This window comes from Tachypleus tridentatus, chromosome 1, assembly GCF_004210375.1.
Source record: "Tachypleus tridentatus isolate NWPU-2018 chromosome 1, ASM421037v1, whole genome shotgun sequence".
NCBI classification, from domain to species: domain Eukaryota; kingdom Metazoa; phylum Arthropoda; class Merostomata; order Xiphosura; family Limulidae; genus Tachypleus; species Tachypleus tridentatus.
In genome coordinates, this window is record NC_134825.1 from 176887714 (window position 1) to 176905789 (window position 18076).

Genomic DNA, 18076 nt, shown 5'->3' on the forward strand with positions numbered 1-18076 from the left:
CTTTTACTCTTAGGTGAAGTTATACTACAAATATTAGATTGTTAACTCACATGGCTTTTTGAGTAAGTGTGCACAAAAAGAGATTTGTCAAATGTGAACAGTTTTTGTTGAATAACTGTGTGCATGTGTCTTGTATATACACCAAATTAAAGTTCTAATTGTGGGTTGTAAAGAACTATCATTGTGTCAGATTTGAAAGAAATCGATAGAAGTTGTGTATATTTTTGTTACAAATAAAGTTTCTGTACTATTGGTGCGGGATAAAAAGAAGGAAACAACTCAACCAGAACTGGAGATGTTATATTTCGGGTATTTATGAATGGATTACCTTGAAATTTTGTGTGTGAAATAAGAGTCCAGTAGAAGACAACTCTTGTAAATATGAGATAGTTTGGGATAGCCTGAGATACAGTAGATGAAAAATTGCTAAAGTATCACAATGCACTACCATAGGTTTTGATCACTAGTTATTAATGTTCACTCATCAGGTGGCGAGTGAAGATATCAACTGTTTACCAATGAATAATGGCATAGAGTGTCACATTATAAAAAAAATCATGGTTGAATGGCAAGCATGTTTGGCTCATGATCCTGTGACCCGCATGCAGACTTTGAGGTAAATGCTAGGCTCTATCCTTCTAGGCTCACTCTTACTACAAACAATATAACTATTTGATCAATAGTAATCTCTTAATGTTAACAGCTATGTCATTAGAACCGATGTCATCTTCCTTCACCACTCTTGAAAAAACTGACCAGGGTTTCTCGCAGTTTCATCCACAGACACAGGTATGTTCAACGTATTTTAGTGGATAGAAGTTATCATGTGGTATGTATGCTGTTAGCTGTATACAAGTTATCTCATATGGCATGTATGCTGTTGGTTGTACACAAGTTATCTCATGTGGTATGTATGGTGTTAGTTGGATACAAGGTATCTCGTGTGGTATTATGGTGTTAGCTGTATACAAGTTATCTCGTGTGGTATGTATGGTGTTAGTTGTATACAAGTTATCTTGTGTGGTATGTATGATGTTAGCTGTATACAAGTTATCTCATGTGGTACATATATGGTGTTAGTTGTATACAAGTTATCTTGTGTGGTATGTATGCTGTTAGTTGTATTTTGCTATTCTCGATTATTATGTGTTTTTTCTCTACTGTAGATATATTGTTATCCAAATATGCATTCGACTAGTGGAATGAGCCTTTCTGTTGTTGGTACTTTTACACCTACTGTTGGAACCATCTGCAACTTTCCTAGAACTATCCCTGTTTCTCGTTGGAACCATCCTTGTATAACCCTTGATAAAGATATGGATTATAACCTAATGACAAGTTCTGATGAAGGGTCTTCTCGGGTGCTTGGAACAGAAGGTTAGCCACATGTCAAGTGACAAGGTAGTACTTTAACTCTAGTAGACATCTTCCAGTTTATCAACGGTAATGTGCATGTTATTGTTAATAACTTGTGTAAAATATTTTCTAACACTGATGTATACAGTGTTGTATATCCTGTTCTACACAATAACATTATATATTTTTATATTAATACATATGTTTTGTTTAATAAAACTGCTATACGTCTTAGTTTTTATTAACTTGAATGTACAGTGGTAGATTTTATTCTGTGTATATCTTACTGTTTAAATTCTTAATAGAATCTTTCTGTCATAAGGAACTGTGTGTTTTAAATAACTTTATGTTTAATTGTTGTTTCTTTTAGAGTGGTTTCTTTTTCTTCGTGGTATAGAATAGCAACTTGTTAACACCCTCAGCACCCATCTGTAAAGCCTGAGCCATCATGAGGTATGTTGATGAAGAAACTGTTGTTACCTGCATTTCAATATTTGGTTATGAAACCTGGATGTCTCCTCAGGAACAAAGTTTGCTTTTGTTACAGTTTACTTAAAAAAATATAAAAGTTGAAATGTATGCAGCGTTACATGGTAAAAATTTGTAGAAATATGGAAAATTACTTATTAAGGATGCTCTCATCAGCCATGTAGTAGTGCTTACTCAATCTATGATTACATATGGGTGATTATATACTTATGTATACAATTATTGATACATAATACTTGTGAATAGTAGGCTTAAATTAGCTACAGCCTGCCACACAGATAAACGGTTTATTTACTTTTATTTGTTAACATAAAGGAGTTATTTAGACCTGAAACAGCATTAATTTGTAACAATATCTAGAGGTAATTCTTCTGTTTTCTTTACCAGTGTTTTGGTTTATGTAGCTTAATAAATAACATGTTATATTAGTACTTGTGTTTATTACACCATAGAATGTTATCAAAGTGACAGCCTGTAACAGTAGTCCTAGTTAGTTTACAAGCACTACATGACACTTTCTACATCTACTAAGTCAGTTTAGTGGTACCCAGCATACATCCTAGAAAACTGTGTTACAGTTGTGAGTTTATGGGGATTGTAGAAATTAATAATGTTAATTTGATACAAAGTTAAGTTGACGTATGCTTCAAGCACTGCTTGCAAATCAAACAGAATGTAATCATTTTGACTATTTAATTTCCGTAATTTTTAAGCAAAGATCTTACTGACTTTGTTCATCATTACTTCTAGTAAAAATCATAGTGGCTTTCTTCACCATTAGTCCTGGCAAAGGTTTTATTAGCTTTGTTCATCATTACTTCTAGTAAAAATCACAGTGGCTTTCTTCACCATTAGTCCTGGCAAAGGTCTTACTGGCTTTGTTCATCATTACTTCTAGTAAAAATCACAGTGGCTTTGTTCACCATTAGTCCTGGCAAAGGTCTTACTGGCTTTGTTCATCATTACTTCTAGTAAAAATCATAGTGGCTTTGTTCATCATTAGTCCTGGCAAAGGTATTACTGGCTTTGTTCATCATTACCTCTAGTAAAAATCATAGTGGCTTTGTTCATCATTAGTCCTAGCAAAGATCTTAATGGCTTTGTTCATCATTACTTTTAGTAAAAATCATAGTGGCTTTCTTCACCATTAGTTCTGGCAAAGGTCTTACTGGCTTTGTTCATCATTACTTCTAGTAAAAATCATAGTGGCTTTCTTCATCATTAGTCCTAGCAAAGATCTTAATGGCTTTGTTCACCATTAGTCCTGGAAAAAGTCTTACTGGGTTTGTTCATCATTAGTCCTAGCAAAGATCTAAGTGGCTTTGTTCACCATTAGTTCTAGCAAAGATCTAAGTGGCTTTGTTCACCATTAGTCCTGGCAAAGGTCTTACTGGCTTTTTCACCATTAGTTCTAGCAAAGATCTAAGTGGCTTTGTTCACCATTAGTTCTAGTAAAGATCTAAGTGGCTTTGTTCATCATTAGTCTAGCAAAGATCTAAGTGGCTTTGTTCACCATAATTTATAGTAATGATCTTATTACTGTCATTTTGATTTACTGCATTCATTGGAGTTATTTCTGATATTCAATTTTTTCTCAGTGTTTTGTTTCTGATTGCCTTTGCTGTTTATTATTTGTTCTATTTCATCAGCAGACACTTTAAAGACTTTGCCTTTCTTCCCTAAATTCCACGACAAAATCACAATTTTTCTTTTCTATGGGTTGGTTAATTCAACAGTGTTTGAATAGTTGGGAGCTATAATTTAGCATATTTATCAGTTACCGTGGAGTTTCGTAATTACACTAAAGTTAACTTAGAACTTAGGCCTAAAGCTGCCTAATTGAATTATGTGTAGAAATTCACTAGTATACATTATAATACAGTATAAGAATGACATAACTTTTAAGGGTATTTGTACACAATTCCAAGTGGCATTGTATTTTTCATTAAAACAATAGTTTTGATAATCTAATATATTGTTATATTGGTTGAAAGTTTATTTCATAGAAAATGTTTTGAAATATGATTTAACTGTTCAAAATAAATATTTGTTTATTTTTTATATATTATATTGATGGGGAACTATAACATATATTAGACGACAGAAATTCAATATTGTTAACATAAATTTAATGCATATTTCAATTTAAATATTACATTCTTAATACTAGAGATGATAATGTGAATTACTGTGGATTCTTTACAATATTCTAGACCTTTTAGTTCTTAAGAAATGGCGTACACACAGATGTACACTTTAGGACAAAGGTATCAAACCCAAAATTTTCTTTTCATGTCTTAATTTAAAGGCAAATCCATTTTGTCTTGAATGTTTAAATATTAATTATTGTTGTAATAAATAACACGGATCAACATTTAGGATATTTAAACTAACATTTTGAGTATGATGAAACTGCTATTCATTAGAATAACTATATTTCTGGAAATAAGACAAGACACACTATAGAAAATAAATAAATGGATTGAGAGACATGTCCATTAAATCTTTTTCTACAGTCTTCCAAAAATTGGTTACCTTCATAAATTGTAACCTGTATAAAGAACTTCCTGTTCTGTTGTCAAGTTCTGGTTGGGTTTGACTGAAAGAACCACAATCACACTCTATAAGAACTACTATAAGTAGGGGAGAATTTTGGAGCCCTGGTGTACAAGTTTAACACCTTATATTAGGGTCACTAAAAATGCAGACACTATAATGATACAGAGTGACACTTATGACTAGAGTTGTCATGGCACATTTGTATAGCATGGACGTTCAATGATGGAAAGTGAAAGAACAGAACATTACTGTAGTGAACCCTTCGGCCCCCAAGTTCATTGTGATTAAGCTGGACATGTCTCTTGGTTAGCAATATGACTTGAAGTAGGTGATTGGTTTTTTTTTTTTTTTTTTAATTTCGCACAAAGCTGTACAAGGGCTATCTGCACTAGCTGTCCCTAATTTAGCAGTGTAATACTAGAGGGAAAGCAACTAGTTATCACAACCCACTGTCAACTCTTGGGGTACTCTTTTACCAATGAATAGTGGGATTGACCATCACATTATAACTCCCCCACGGTTAAAAGAGCAAACATGTTTGGTGTAACGGGGATTCGAACCCGCGACCTTCAGATTACGAGTCGAGTGCCTTAACCACCTGGCCATGTCGGGCCAAAGTGGGTGAATATTCACAAGCTTCCGATTTACTTTCATGAAAAATATTGCAAAGAAAGTTAAGTTTTACTAATCTCTATAGTCTCGCCCTGTTCAGTTCATATGATGCAAGTCCCCCGATGGCACAGTGGTCTGCAGACCCACATTGCTAGAATCCGGGTTTCAATACCTGTGGTGTGCAGAGCACAGATAGCCTATTGTGTAGCTTTGTGCTTAATTCAAAACAATTAATCAACGTATGATGCAGATTCAATGTAATTTCTGTGGATTTCGTTTGTTTAAACTCTGTCTTGGCAGTCGATGTTCTGTTTACAGAAAAGGGTTTGTGAATATCTTTTGAAGATGTGTGGGTCACAGCCAAAACTACAATGTCAGAATAGTGTGTGATCATCATAATGCATGATGATAAATATTTCACATTAAAATAGGAATACCAGTTTGAAAATATTAACAGCCCTGTTACACTAAGGAAACACAAGAACTAAGATGATTTTCAATCACCAACTAACCTAAGTGGCTGAACAGTCATGAACTTTTTAACGTTCCCCACCTTCAAGTACTTAACACTTACTTGAGTAACGCTAATAACAATAATATGCGAAACTAGGCTTAGCGCCTGCCCTCTTAGGCCTAACTAATATTCACCAATGTTGTTATCAATATATCATATTCTTACAATGTTAAGTTTAATAATGTGAAAACATTAAATAAATATTCTTAGTTCAACACGAAACTTTCAACTTTACATAATAATGTAATTATGATTGTGGTTCAATGGTCGCAACGATGGTTTTTTCTTTTATCACTCGTGGTGAAATGTCCGGTAATAGAAGGCTTGGCAGTGTTGCTTCAGATTTCCAAATCAGATTTCTAGAAATATGCACTCACCGGGTTCTAGATCAAGCACTACCTCTTGTTTGTTCCTTAAAACTGTGGCATAGCAACAGTAAGAAAACCTATAAAATGAAAGTGTGTTTTTAAAAAGGAGTTAACGTGACAGGAGCCAAGTAATAAAGAAAAAAAACTACAGTTGAAACATTATCATCTGAACGTACTTTAATAAAACATATACATAAATGTATTCATATCACTCCTTACACTTGAATATGTAACATTTGCTAATGTAGTGAGAATAAGCTTTTATAATAACGATTCTTGAATGAACTTAATGACCTTATGATCCCTTATCAGTGCAGGAATTTCAGAGAAAATATTATTCCAATCCTTAAGATCAAATTTAATATAGAGATAAAATTGCTACATTAATTCCAAAGGTAAAGTATTACTTACTTTAAAAATAAATTGTTTTGTATGTATGTTAACCATACTGTCTTCAACTGTTAACATTAACTGAAGTTGAATATTCGTGAAATCCACATATAAGTAACTAAATAAAGATTAATAATCCTGCATACATCTTAGTTCTTAATCATCACCTGGCCAATTATTTATAGATTAGTTGTATAGTATGAGGTTTCTATTGGGCCACTATTCTTTACAGTAAGTGTCTGTAAGTTGTTGGCGATAAATTTCAACAATAAACAGACAACCTTGTTTCAAAATAATATATTCAAAACTTGTCAAATGTATGTAAAAAATAAATTCCTTACATTATAGGTTATCACAGTTTAATCTAGATCTTTAAATAATACTCTTTTTTTCCCCTCAAAAGTCCATATAAACTGCTTTAGTTACTTTAGAATCCAATTTACAAGAATTAATTTTTCCTTATTATTACAACACAGCTGCAATAAATTCACTTTACTCTGTGGGTTGATACAATTGTAGTAATTATCACAGATTGTATTGCAATATCAGAGCTGTAGAAGAATAATTCGTTTTATTTGGGTTTTAAACCAGCTTAAGTAGACTTTTGACGCAAAAAAGAATTACTATTCTACAGCTCTGATATTACAATACAATCTATGATAATTTCACCTTAGACTACTATCATGCAGTCTAACTACACTTTGTTTCACTTCTCCTTTTACCAATTTACTTCTGCATCTGCACGTATTTATAACACACAACGGCAAAATCTAGAAATATCTAGCCCTCTAGTAACAATATTAAACATAACGAGAAACCTTTGAAGCTTCGAGTAAGAGGATGTTACCAATATTACAAAAGCTTGTACAGCAATTATACTTCATACACAACTAAGACTCGTACAAAATGAAACTGGTCATAACTATTGCTTTTAAAATAAGTGACTTTTAACACTTGTTATGAAAACTAAATATTATATCTGTAATAAAAAAAATGGGTCTTTATGTGTGTCACTCCCGAAACTTCAAAAGGAAAAACAGAAAGACTTCAAATATTGCACCCATAATAAGTGGGTTGTGAGTGTGTGCACCTGGGTTGAGTTACTTATTTAAGTGCGCGCGCATGCGCGTGTGCATATTTTTAATGAGACAAGCTAGCGAAAAATCATATAGAAAAAAATGGTTCTTTATATAACAACTTCTAATTTATATACAAAAGCCAGTGTGTTTTAGTAGCAATGGGTTCCAACAATTTTGTTGTTTTTTGTCTTTCAAAATTTGTAGTGCATACGGGAGGGATTTACACATTTTGATAAAAAGTTAAAACAAAACGACCTTTTCACTACCAATGAATATCCAGTGTAAAAGGCGTTCCAACAATGGCTGTCGTGTCGCTTTGCAACAAAACTACATAACGTATATGTTTACGCTCAAAAGGGTTCAGAATACATACGTGACACAGACATCAAGAATATATAAACCTGAACTCTTGCTGGTCACTAAATAATAAATCTTAAACTCACTGGTCTTACATATCCAATAAAAGCACTTTATCCTCCAATAATATTAATTTCATCTTTATCTAATCAAATCTTGGCAGATTACCATATAGAAACAGTTAATGTCATCGTAACCTTCAACATATGGCTGGAACGGATCTGTATCTATAAGACAGTGTGTTAAACTACATCTATGTTAATGATTAGTAAATAAAAATATTTCCGATGGTCTCCAAAACTTTAGGTAATAATTTCATGAACATTAATAAAATGTTTCGCAGGAAATACCAGAGAATATTACATTATATTATATCCACAGAACCAATGATTACTTTTATCCAGTGTTTAGTAGATGAACTTCCAGCATCCAAAAACTCTAACGGAAACAACACTTGTATGTAACAGAAAAACTTCAACAAGTCTTCACGAAGCATTCATACCACATTCTCTAATAACATATGATTGACACAACTGAAACACGTATCGAACATTTCAAAATACGTGTTAGTACTTCAATAAAATCATATAATTTATTTCACTACAGAACTTAAAGCTGTTCCTAAACATCATAATTTGGATGAAAATTATTTGTTTGATGTTGAGTAACCGCTCAGTTGAATATATCAAGCTTAAATACATATAACTACAATAGTTACAAATGTAATAAAACAATAGTAAATGTAAACAAGCTTTAAATGTATCCACAAATTTTGAATATATACAGAGGCTAGACTGATTTTGTTTTGTACATTAAAGGTGTCGAAGTGGATGACCAACAGAATATAAACAAGAATTATATCTGTCTACAAACGGATCACCGAAAGAATATACGTGTGAAATTTACATGTCTTCAAATGGATCATTGAAACAGTACATACGAATATATCCAAACATACGTGTCTGTAAAGGGATTACAAACAGAACATACTTAATGAAATTTACGTTTCCGAACTGATCACCAATAAAGTGCATATGTGAAAATATACTAATCTGTAAATGGAGTACCCTGCTGGGACAGTGGTCAGTCCTCGAAGGTTAAACTAACGTCTACCTCGGTACACACAGTAATAGCCCGAGGAGGCTTTATTATAAGAAAACATACATACACACAAACTGTAAATGGATAACAAATAGAACAACAAAACTCACATATTTCCGAACGAATCAGTGATAGAAAGTGTATTTATTTTCCATTCGTCCAGTCCACTATAGAACCATCCTTCATACTTGTGATATGTTATAAATACTTTAGTTATGTTAGAAAGAAGAGGATATGTAACGACGACACTCTGGATTTCTACGTCATCTTGAATTTCTTCATAACTTCTGTAAATGTACAAAGTGACACTACTACAAAACAACACATGTAACATCAGTACTAAACTAGATATGTAACATTAGTACTAAACTAGATATGTAACATTAGTACTAAACTAGATATGTAATATTACTACTACACCAGACATGTAACATTACTACTAAACTAGACATGTAACATTACTACTAAACTAGATATGTAACATTACTACTAAACTAGATATGTAACATCACTTCTAAACTGGTATGTAACATCACTACTAAACTTGATATGTAACATCAGTACTAAACTAGACATGTAATATCACTACTACACCAGACATGTAACATCACTACTATGCCAGACATGTAATATCAGTACTAAACTTGATATGTAACATCCGTACTGAACTAGATGTGTAACATCACTACTAGGGTTTCAGCTGATATTATATGCTTACTGTGTGACATAAGATGTTTCAGCTGATATTGTATACTTACTGTGTGACATAAGAAGTTTCAGCTGATATTGTATACTTACTGTGTAACATAAGATGTTTCAGCTGATATTATATACTTACTGTGTGACATAAGAGGTTTCAGCTGATATTGTATACTTACTGTGTGACATAAGATGTTTCAGCTGATATTGTATACTTACTGTGTAACATAAGATGTTTCAGCTGATATTATATACTTACTGTGTGACATAAGAAGTTTCAGCTGATATTGTATACTTACTGTGTGACATAAGATGTTTCAGTTGATATTATATGCTTACTGTGTGACATAAGAAGTTTCAGCTGATATTGTATACTTACTGTGTGACATAAGATGTTTCAGTTGATATTGTATACTTACTGTGTGACATAAGATGTTTCAGCTGATATTATATGCTTACTGTGTGACATAAGATGTTTCAGCTGATATTGTATACTTACTGTGTGACATAAGATGTTTCAGCTGATATTGTATACTTACTGTGTAACATAAGATGTTTCAGCTGATATTATATACTTACTGTGTGACATAAGAAGTTTCAGCTGATATTGTATACTTACTGTGTGACATAAGATGTTTCAGCTGATATTATATGCTTACTGTGTGACATAAGATGTTTCAGCTGATATTATATACTTACTGTGTGACATAAGAAGTTTCAGCTGATATTGTATACTTACTGTGTGACATAAGAAGTTTCAGTTGATATTGTATACTTACTGTGTAACATAAGATGTTTCAGCTGATATTATATACTTACTGTGTGACATAAGAAGTTTCAGCTGATATTGTATACTTACTGTGTGACATAAGATGTTTCAGTTGATATTATATGCTTACTGTGTGACATAAGACGTTTCAGCTGATATTGTATACTTACTGTGTGACATAAGATGTTTCAGCTGATATTATATACTTACTGTGTGACATAAAACGTTTCAGTTGATATTATATACATACTGTGTGACATAAAACGTTTCGGTTCTTGTTATATACTTATTGTGTGACATAAAAGGTTTCAGTTGATATTATATACTTACTGTGTGACATAAAACGTTTCGGCTGTTATTATATACTTATTGTGTGACATAAAACGTTTCGGCTCTTATTATATACTTACTGTGTGACATAAGATGTTTCAGCTGATATCGTATACTTACTTTATGAGATAAAAGGTTTCAGCTGTTATTGTATACTTATTGTGTGACATAAAACGTTTCGGCTGGTATTATATACTTACTGTGTGAGATAAAAGTCTCACTATATTCCTGCACATCTATTAACGTAATTTCCAAACGACCCCATGTTTTCCCTTGTTCCTGGGTGTTGTTCACAATAACTCTATATTGATTACCTGTGAAATAGACATGCTGTTTAAAATTTGTTTAATTCATTTTATTAAAAAATTCAATCATTAGTATTTTATTTTAATTAGAACTGGTTATTGTTAATTTTAAAATAATTATGGTAACTACGTTTATTCTGTTCATTCCAGTAGACCAGTATTAGGTTTCGTGCATCCAATACATACCACAATACGGTTCATCGGCTCGTGTTAGTAAAAACATCTTTCCTCGTGGAAGTAATTCATCAGCAAAATAACCCATGTTAGAGCATGACGTGTTGTCGAAACACGAAAAACAGTTGCCACGAAGAAAGTCGTCGTAGTCGTCACAAGCAACGGAGAGAAATGAACAACCAGGCTTCATGGATTCTATAAAATATTCGATAGCTCTTCTGTGATGGCACAGAGAATGCCACTGGCCCCCTATCAAGTAAAGTAAAATAAAACCCTCTGTAAAATTATACCCCAGTGGGAAAGAAATATTTTTTATATTTAGCGCTTTGATAGAAGTCATTATGATGTAATGTACTTGCACTTTTACCATAGTAATACAACAATACCACATGCTATATATCATATCTGTCTGCAGCAACCTAAGTAAAAACAACAGCTATTTTTTTTTTGGAAAAATATAAAATTTATGAAACAACGACGTTCAAAATACTTCTATTATATGAATAGTTTTTATATATACTACTTGAGAGTCCGGCATGGATTAAGGCGTTGGACTCGTAATCTGAGGCTAATGGGTTCGAATCCACATCCAACCAAACATATTAGCCCTTTCAGGCGTGGGGCGTTATAATGTGCAGAGTAGCCCTAGAGTTGGCGGCGGTGGGTGGTGATGACTAGCTTACAGTCTTACACTGCTAAATTAGGGACGGCTAGTTATTAAAGATGAACTACTTTTCAGTCTTAAAAAAAAAAAACATATCCCAAAAAGTCGTTTTTTAAATGCCAAAAGTGAAGTTAGAAATTTTTGATACATTGTATTTCAGAAGTAGTAATATCATAATGGATGTGTACAATGTTTTAAATGGTAAATATTACGTTGTCAGAAATATGGCACATTCAAGCCTCTCTTTTCGTTCACATTTCAATATGTATTATTTATCAGACCATATGACTAGATATTTACTTTAAAGTGTTATTAACGTGTCACAGTATCAGTAACATGGGTATATATATTTTTTATCAGACTTCAATGATAGATCGAAGATATACAAAATTAAATACTTGTTTCATTCAACCAGTAAGGTCGTTATGGCTCTGCAGCGCCATCTCCCACAGGATAGCGTTGCAAACATCATACAATAGTGTAATTTTATGGCTAGTATAATAATACTCTCAGTAGCACAGGCGGTGGGTGAGAAAAAGAAAGTAAGACAAGAACCGTACTGTGTAAGTAAAAAAGAAAGTTAAACAAAAACCGAACTTAATGGGTAAAGAAAGTAAGACAAGAACCGTACTGAGTGAATAAAAAAGAAAGTTAAACAAGAACCAAACTTAGTGGGTAAAAAAAAGGAAAATAAAACAAGAACAAAACTAGTGGGTAAAAAAAAGGAAAATAAAACAAGTACCAAACTTAGTGGATCAAAAAAGAAAGTTAAACAAGAACCGTAGTGAGTGGATAAAAAAAAATAAAGTAGGACAAGAACCGTACTGAGCGGGTAAAAAAGAAGAAAGTAAGACAAAAACCGTGGTTAAAAAAGAAAGTTAAACAGTAACCGTACTGAGTGAGTAAGAAAAAAAAAAGTAAGATAGTAACCGTACTGAGTGAGTAAAAAAAAAGTTAAACATGAGCCGTACTGAGTGAGCAAAAGACATTTTATTGCCCTTATAGACAGGACTGATTACTACGTACGTAGTAGTTCGTATTGTTGTCGTCACAAGCTTTTAACACGACTGTTTACTACGTACGTAGTAGTTCGTATTGTTGTCGTCACAAACTTTTAACAGGACTGTTTACTACGTCCGTAGTAGTTCGTATTGTTGTCGTCACAAACTTTTAACAGGACTGTTTACTACGTAGTAGTAGTTCTATTGTTGTCGTCACAAACTTACAAAATATGTCAGAAAGAGCTCCAACTAAAACGTTGCTACATCCTTTTTGAAACTTTCCCCCATTGGGAAAGAAGTCTACGTCCCCTATTGATTCATAAACCCCTAGTCCTCCTAGAACCATACTCTCACCGTTCGTATGAATGACGTCCACAAACTGGGCATCAGATGGATCTAAACGAACGGCTGGATTATAAGTTTCGAACATTGGTGCAGCTGGATCCAAACCTGAAAGACAAACATAAAGTTTATGAACAGGTTACATTGTATTTGTCTTGTGAGAGTACTAATATTGGACTGCACATCAAATCAGCGGCAGTAGATATGTAAGCAAACACTTTAAGTTAGAAGTTGACTTGATGGTGTGGTTAATACATTTCACGTTAGTAGTTGACTTGGTGGTGTCGTTAATACACTTCAGGTTAGTAACTGACTCGGTGGTGTCGTTAATACATTTCAGGTTAGTAACTGACTTGGTGGTGTCGTTAATACACTTCAGGTTAGTAACTGACTTGGTGGTGTCGTTAATACACTTCAGGTTAGTAACTGACTCGGTGGTGTCGTTAATACACTTGAGGTAAGTAGCTGACATTGTAGTGTCGTTAATACACTTCAGGTTAGTAACTGACTCGGTGGTGTCGTTAATACACTTCAGGTTAGTAACTGACTTGGTGGTGTCGTTAATACACTTCAGGTTAGTAGTTGACTTGGTGGTGTCGTTAATACACTTCAGGTTAGTAACTGACTTGGTCGTGTCGTTAATACACTTCAGGTTAGTAACTGACTTGGTGGTGTCGTTAATACACTTCAGTTTAGTAGCTGACATTGTGGTGTCGTTAATACACTTCAGGTTAGTAACTGACTCGGTGGTGTCGTTAATACACTTCACGTTAGTAACTGACTTGGTCGTGTCGTTAATACACTTCACGTTAGTAACTGACTTGGTGGTGTCGTTAATACACTCCAGGTTAGTAACTGACTCGGTGGTGTCGTTAATACACTTCAGGTTAGTAACTGACTTGGTGGTGTCGTTAATACACTTCAGGTTAGTAACTGACTCGGTGGTGTCGTTAATACACTTCAGGTTAGTAACTGACTTGGTGGTGTCGTTAATACACTTCAGGTTAGTAACTGACATTGTAGTGTCGCTAATACACTTCAGGTTAGTAACTGACTCGGTGGTGTCGTTAATACACTTCAAATTAGTAACTGACTTGGTGGTGTCGTTAATACACTTCAGGTTAGTAGTTGACTTGGTGGTGTCGTTAATACACTTCAGGTTAGTAACTGACTTGGTCGTGTCGTTAATACACTTCAGGTTAGTAACTGACTTGGTGGTGTCGTTAATACACTTCAGGTTAGTAGCTGACATTGTGGTGTCGTTAATACACTTCAGGTTAGTAACTGACTTGGTCGTGTCGTTAATACACTTCACGTTAGTAGTTGACTTGGTCGTGTCGTTAGTACACTTCACGTTAGTAACTGACTTGGTAGTGTCGTTAGTACACTTCACGATAGTAACTGACTTGGTGGTGTCGTTAGTACACTTCACGTTAGTAACTGACTTGGTGGTGTCGTTAATACACTTCAGATTAGTAACTGACATTGTGGTGCCGTTAATACACTTCAGGTTAGTAACTGACTTGGTGGTGTCGTTAATACACTTCACGTTAGTAACTGACTCGGTGGTGTCGTTAATACACTTCAGGTTAGTAGCTGACATTGTGGTGTCGTTCATACACTTCAGGTTAGTAACTGACTTGGTGGTGCCGTTAATACACTTCAGGTTAGTAACTGACTTGGTGGTGTCGTTAATACACTTCAGGTTAGTAACTGACTCGGTGTTGTTGTTAATACACTCCAGGTTAGTAGCTGACATTGTGGTGTCGTTCATACACTTCAGGTTAGTAACTGACTTGGTGGTGTCGTTAATACACTTCAGGTTATTAACTGACTTAGTGGTGTCGTTAATACACTTCAGGTTAGTAACTGACTTGGTGGTGTCGTTAATACACTTCAGGTTAGTAACTGACTCGGTGGTGTCGTTAATACACTTCAGGTTAGTAGCTGACATTGTGGTGTCGTTCATACACTTCAGGTTAGTAACTGACTTGGTGGTGCCGTTAATACACTTCAGGTTAGTAACTGACTTGGTGGTGTCGTTAATACACTTCAGGTTAGTAACTGACTCGGTGTTGTTGTTAATACACCCAGGTTAGTAGCTGACATTGTGGTGTCGTTCATACACTTCAGGTTAGTAACTGACTTGGTGGTGTCGTTAATACACTTCAGGTTATTAACTGACTTAGTGGTGTCGTTAATACACTTCAGGTTAGTAACTGACTTGGTGGTGTCGTTAGTACACTTCACGTTAGTAGTTGACTTGGTGGTGTCGTTAATACACTTCAGGTTAGTAGCTGACATTGTGGTGTCGTTAATACACTTCAGGTTAGTAACTGACTCGGTGGTGTCGTTAATACACTTCACGTTAGTATTTGACTTGGTCGTGTCGTTAGTACACTTCACGTTAGTAACTGACTTGGTGGTGTCGTTAATACACTTCACGTTAGTAACTGACTTGGTGGTGTCGTTAATACACTTCAGGTTAGTAACTGACATTGTGGTGTCGTTAATACACTTCAGGTTAGTAACTGACTCGGTGGTGTCGTTAATACACTTCAGGTTAGTAACTGACTTGGTGGTGTCGTTAATACACTCCAGGTTAGTAACTGACTTGGTAGTGTCGTTAGTACACTTCACGTTAGTAACTGACTTGGTGGTGTCGTTAGTACACTTCACGTTAGTAACTGACTTGGTGGTGTCGTTAATACACTTCAGGTTAGTAACTGACATTGTGGTGTCGTTAATACACTTCAGGTTAGTAACTGACTTGGTGGTGTCGTTAATACACTTCAGGTTAGTAACTGACTCGGTGGTGTCGTTAATACACTTCAGGTTAGTAACTGACTTGGTGGTGTCGTTAATACACTCCAGGTTAGTAGCTGACATTGTGGTGTCGTTAATACACTTCAGGTTAGTAGCTGACATTGTGGTGTCGTTAATACACTTCAGGTTAGTAACTGACTCGGTGGTGTCGTTAATACACTTCACGTTAGTATTTGACTTGGTCGTGTCGTTAGTACACTTCACGTTAGTAACTGACTTGGTAGTGTCGTTAGTACACTTCACGTTAGTAACTGACTTGGTGGTGTCGTTAGTACACTTCACGTTAGTAACTGACTTGGTGGTGTCGTTAATACACTTCAGGTTAGTAACTGACATTGTGGTGTCGTTAATACACTTCAGGTTAGTAACTGACTTGGTGGTGTCGTTAATACACTTCAGGTTAGTAACTGACTCGGTGGTGTCGTTAATACACTTCACGTTAGTAACTGACTCGGTGGTGTCGTTAATACACTTCACGTTAGTAGTTGACTTGGTCGTGTCGTCAGTACACTTCACGTTAGTAGTTGACTTGGTGGTGTCGTTAGTACACTTCACGTTAATAACTGACTTGGTGGTGTCGTACTCTTCAGGTTAGTAACTGACTTGGTGGTGTCGTTAGTACACTTCACGTTAGTAACTGACTTGGTGGTGTCGTTAATACACTCCAGGTTAGTAACTGACTCGGTGGTGTCGTTAATACACTTCAGGTTAGTAACTGACTTGGTGGTGTCGTTAATACACTTCAGGTTAGTAACTGACTTGGTGGTGTCGTTAATACACTTCAGGTTAGTAACTGACTCGGTGGTGTCGTTAATACACTTGAGGTTAGTAGCTGACATTGTAGTGTCGTTAATACACTTCAGGTTAGTAACTGACTCGGTGGTGTCGTTAATACACTTCAGGTTAGTAACTGACTTGGTGGTGTCGTTAATACACTTCAGGTTAGTAGTTGACTTGGTGGTGTCGTTAATACACTTCAGGTTAGTAACTGACTTGGTCGTGTCGTTAATACACTTCAGGTTAGTAACTGACTTGGTGGTGTCGTTAATACACTTCAGTTTAGTAGCTGACATTGTGGTGTCGTTAATACACTTCAGGTTAGTAACTGACTCGGTGGTGTCGTTAATACACTTCACGTTAGTAACTGACTTGGTCGTGTCGTTAATACACTTCACGTTAGTAGTTGACTTGGTCGTGTCGTTAGTACACTTCACGTTAGTAACTGACTTGGTAGTGTCGTTAGTACACTTCACGATAGTAACTGACTTGGTGGTGTCGTTAATACACTTCAGGTTAGTAACTGACATTGTGGTGTCGTTAATACACTTCAGGTTAGTAACTGACTTGGTGGTGTCGTTAATACACTTCAGGTTAGTAACTGACTCGGTGGTGTCGTTAATACACTTCAGGTTAGTAACTGACTCGGTGTTGTCGTTAATACACTTCACGTTAGTAGTTGACTTGGTCGTGTCGTCAGTACACTTCACGTTAGTAGTTGACTTGGTGGTGTCGTTAGTACACTTCACGTTAATAACTGACTTGGTGGTGTCGTACTCTTCAGGTTAGTAACTGACTTGGTGGTGTCGTTAGTACACTTCACGTTAGTAACTGACTTGGTGGTGTCGTTAATACACTCCAGGTTAGTAACTGACTCGGTGGTGTCGTTAATACACTTCAGGTTAGTAACTGACTTGGTGGTGTCGTTAATACACTTCAGGTTAGTAACTGACTTGGTGGTGTCGTTAATACACTTCAGGTTAGTAACTGACTTGGTGGTGTCGTTAATACACTTGAGGTTAGTAGCTGACATTGTGGTGTCGTTAATACACTTCAGGTTAGTAACTGACTCGGTGGTGTCGTTAATACACTTCAGGTTAGTAACTGACTTGGTGGTGTCGTTAATACACTTCAGGTTAGTAGTTGACTTGGTGGTGTCGTTAATACACTTCAGGTTAGTAACTGACTTGGTCGTGTCGTTAATACACTTCAGGTTAGTAACTGACTTGGTGGTGTCGTTAATACACTTCAGTTTAGTAGCTGACATTGTGGTGTCGTTAATACACTTCAGGTTAGTAACTGACTCGGTGGTGTCGTTAATACACTTCACGTTAGTAACTGACTTGGTCGTGTCGTTAATACAC

General features: G+C 35.2%; 2 protein-coding genes across 4 annotated transcripts in view; one reads left to right on the forward strand and one right to left on the reverse strand.

Annotated features, from left to right (window-relative positions):
* Nucleotides 1-329: 329 nt before the first annotated feature.
* LOC143230984 (uncharacterized) lies at nt 330-2440 on the forward strand. The gene is made up of 3 exons (XM_076465377.1): nt 330-789; nt 1167-1377; nt 1727-2440. The coding sequence occupies exons 1-3, from the start codon at nt 694-696 to the stop codon at nt 1756-1758; spliced, it is 339 nt and encodes a 112-aa protein (XP_076321492.1). The 5' UTR covers nt 330-693; the 3' UTR covers nt 1759-2440.
* Nucleotides 2441-3957: 1517 nt separating this feature from the next.
* LOC143230976 (pancreatic lipase-related protein 2-like) overlaps nt 3958-18076 on the reverse strand; it is a 33070-nt gene continuing 18951 nt past the window's right edge. For 2 of the 3 annotated variants that reach the window (XM_076465354.1, XM_076465345.1), the window contains 5 exons: nt 12993-13217; nt 11115-11351; nt 10824-10937; nt 8936-9112; nt 3958-5975 (listed from right to left, as the gene is read on the reverse strand). In XM_076465354.1, coding sequence (XP_076321469.1) covers nt 9084-9112; nt 10824-10937; nt 11115-11351; nt 12993-13217 — 605 coding nt within the window. In that variant the 3' untranslated portion in view covers nt 3958-5975; nt 8936-9083. The remainder of the gene's footprint in view (nt 5976-8935; nt 9113-10823; nt 10938-11114; nt 11352-12992; nt 13218-18076) is intronic. The other variant, XM_076465364.1, reaches the window with a different exon arrangement.

Excerpts from the sequence above, each read along its gene's own strand:
- LOC143230984 (XM_076465377.1), top strand. The coding sequence starts at position 694 with ATGTTAACAGCTATGTCATTAGAACCGATGTCATCTTCCTTCACCACT. Across the intron at positions 790-1,166 it reads AGTTTCATCCACAGACACAG|ATATATTGTTATCCAAATAT; the intron begins GTATGTTCAACG and ends TCTCTACTGTAG. Across the intron at positions 1,378-1,726 it reads TCGGGTGCTTGGAACAGAAG|AGTGGTTTCTTTTTCTTCGT; the intron begins GTTAGCCACATG and ends TGTTTCTTTTAG.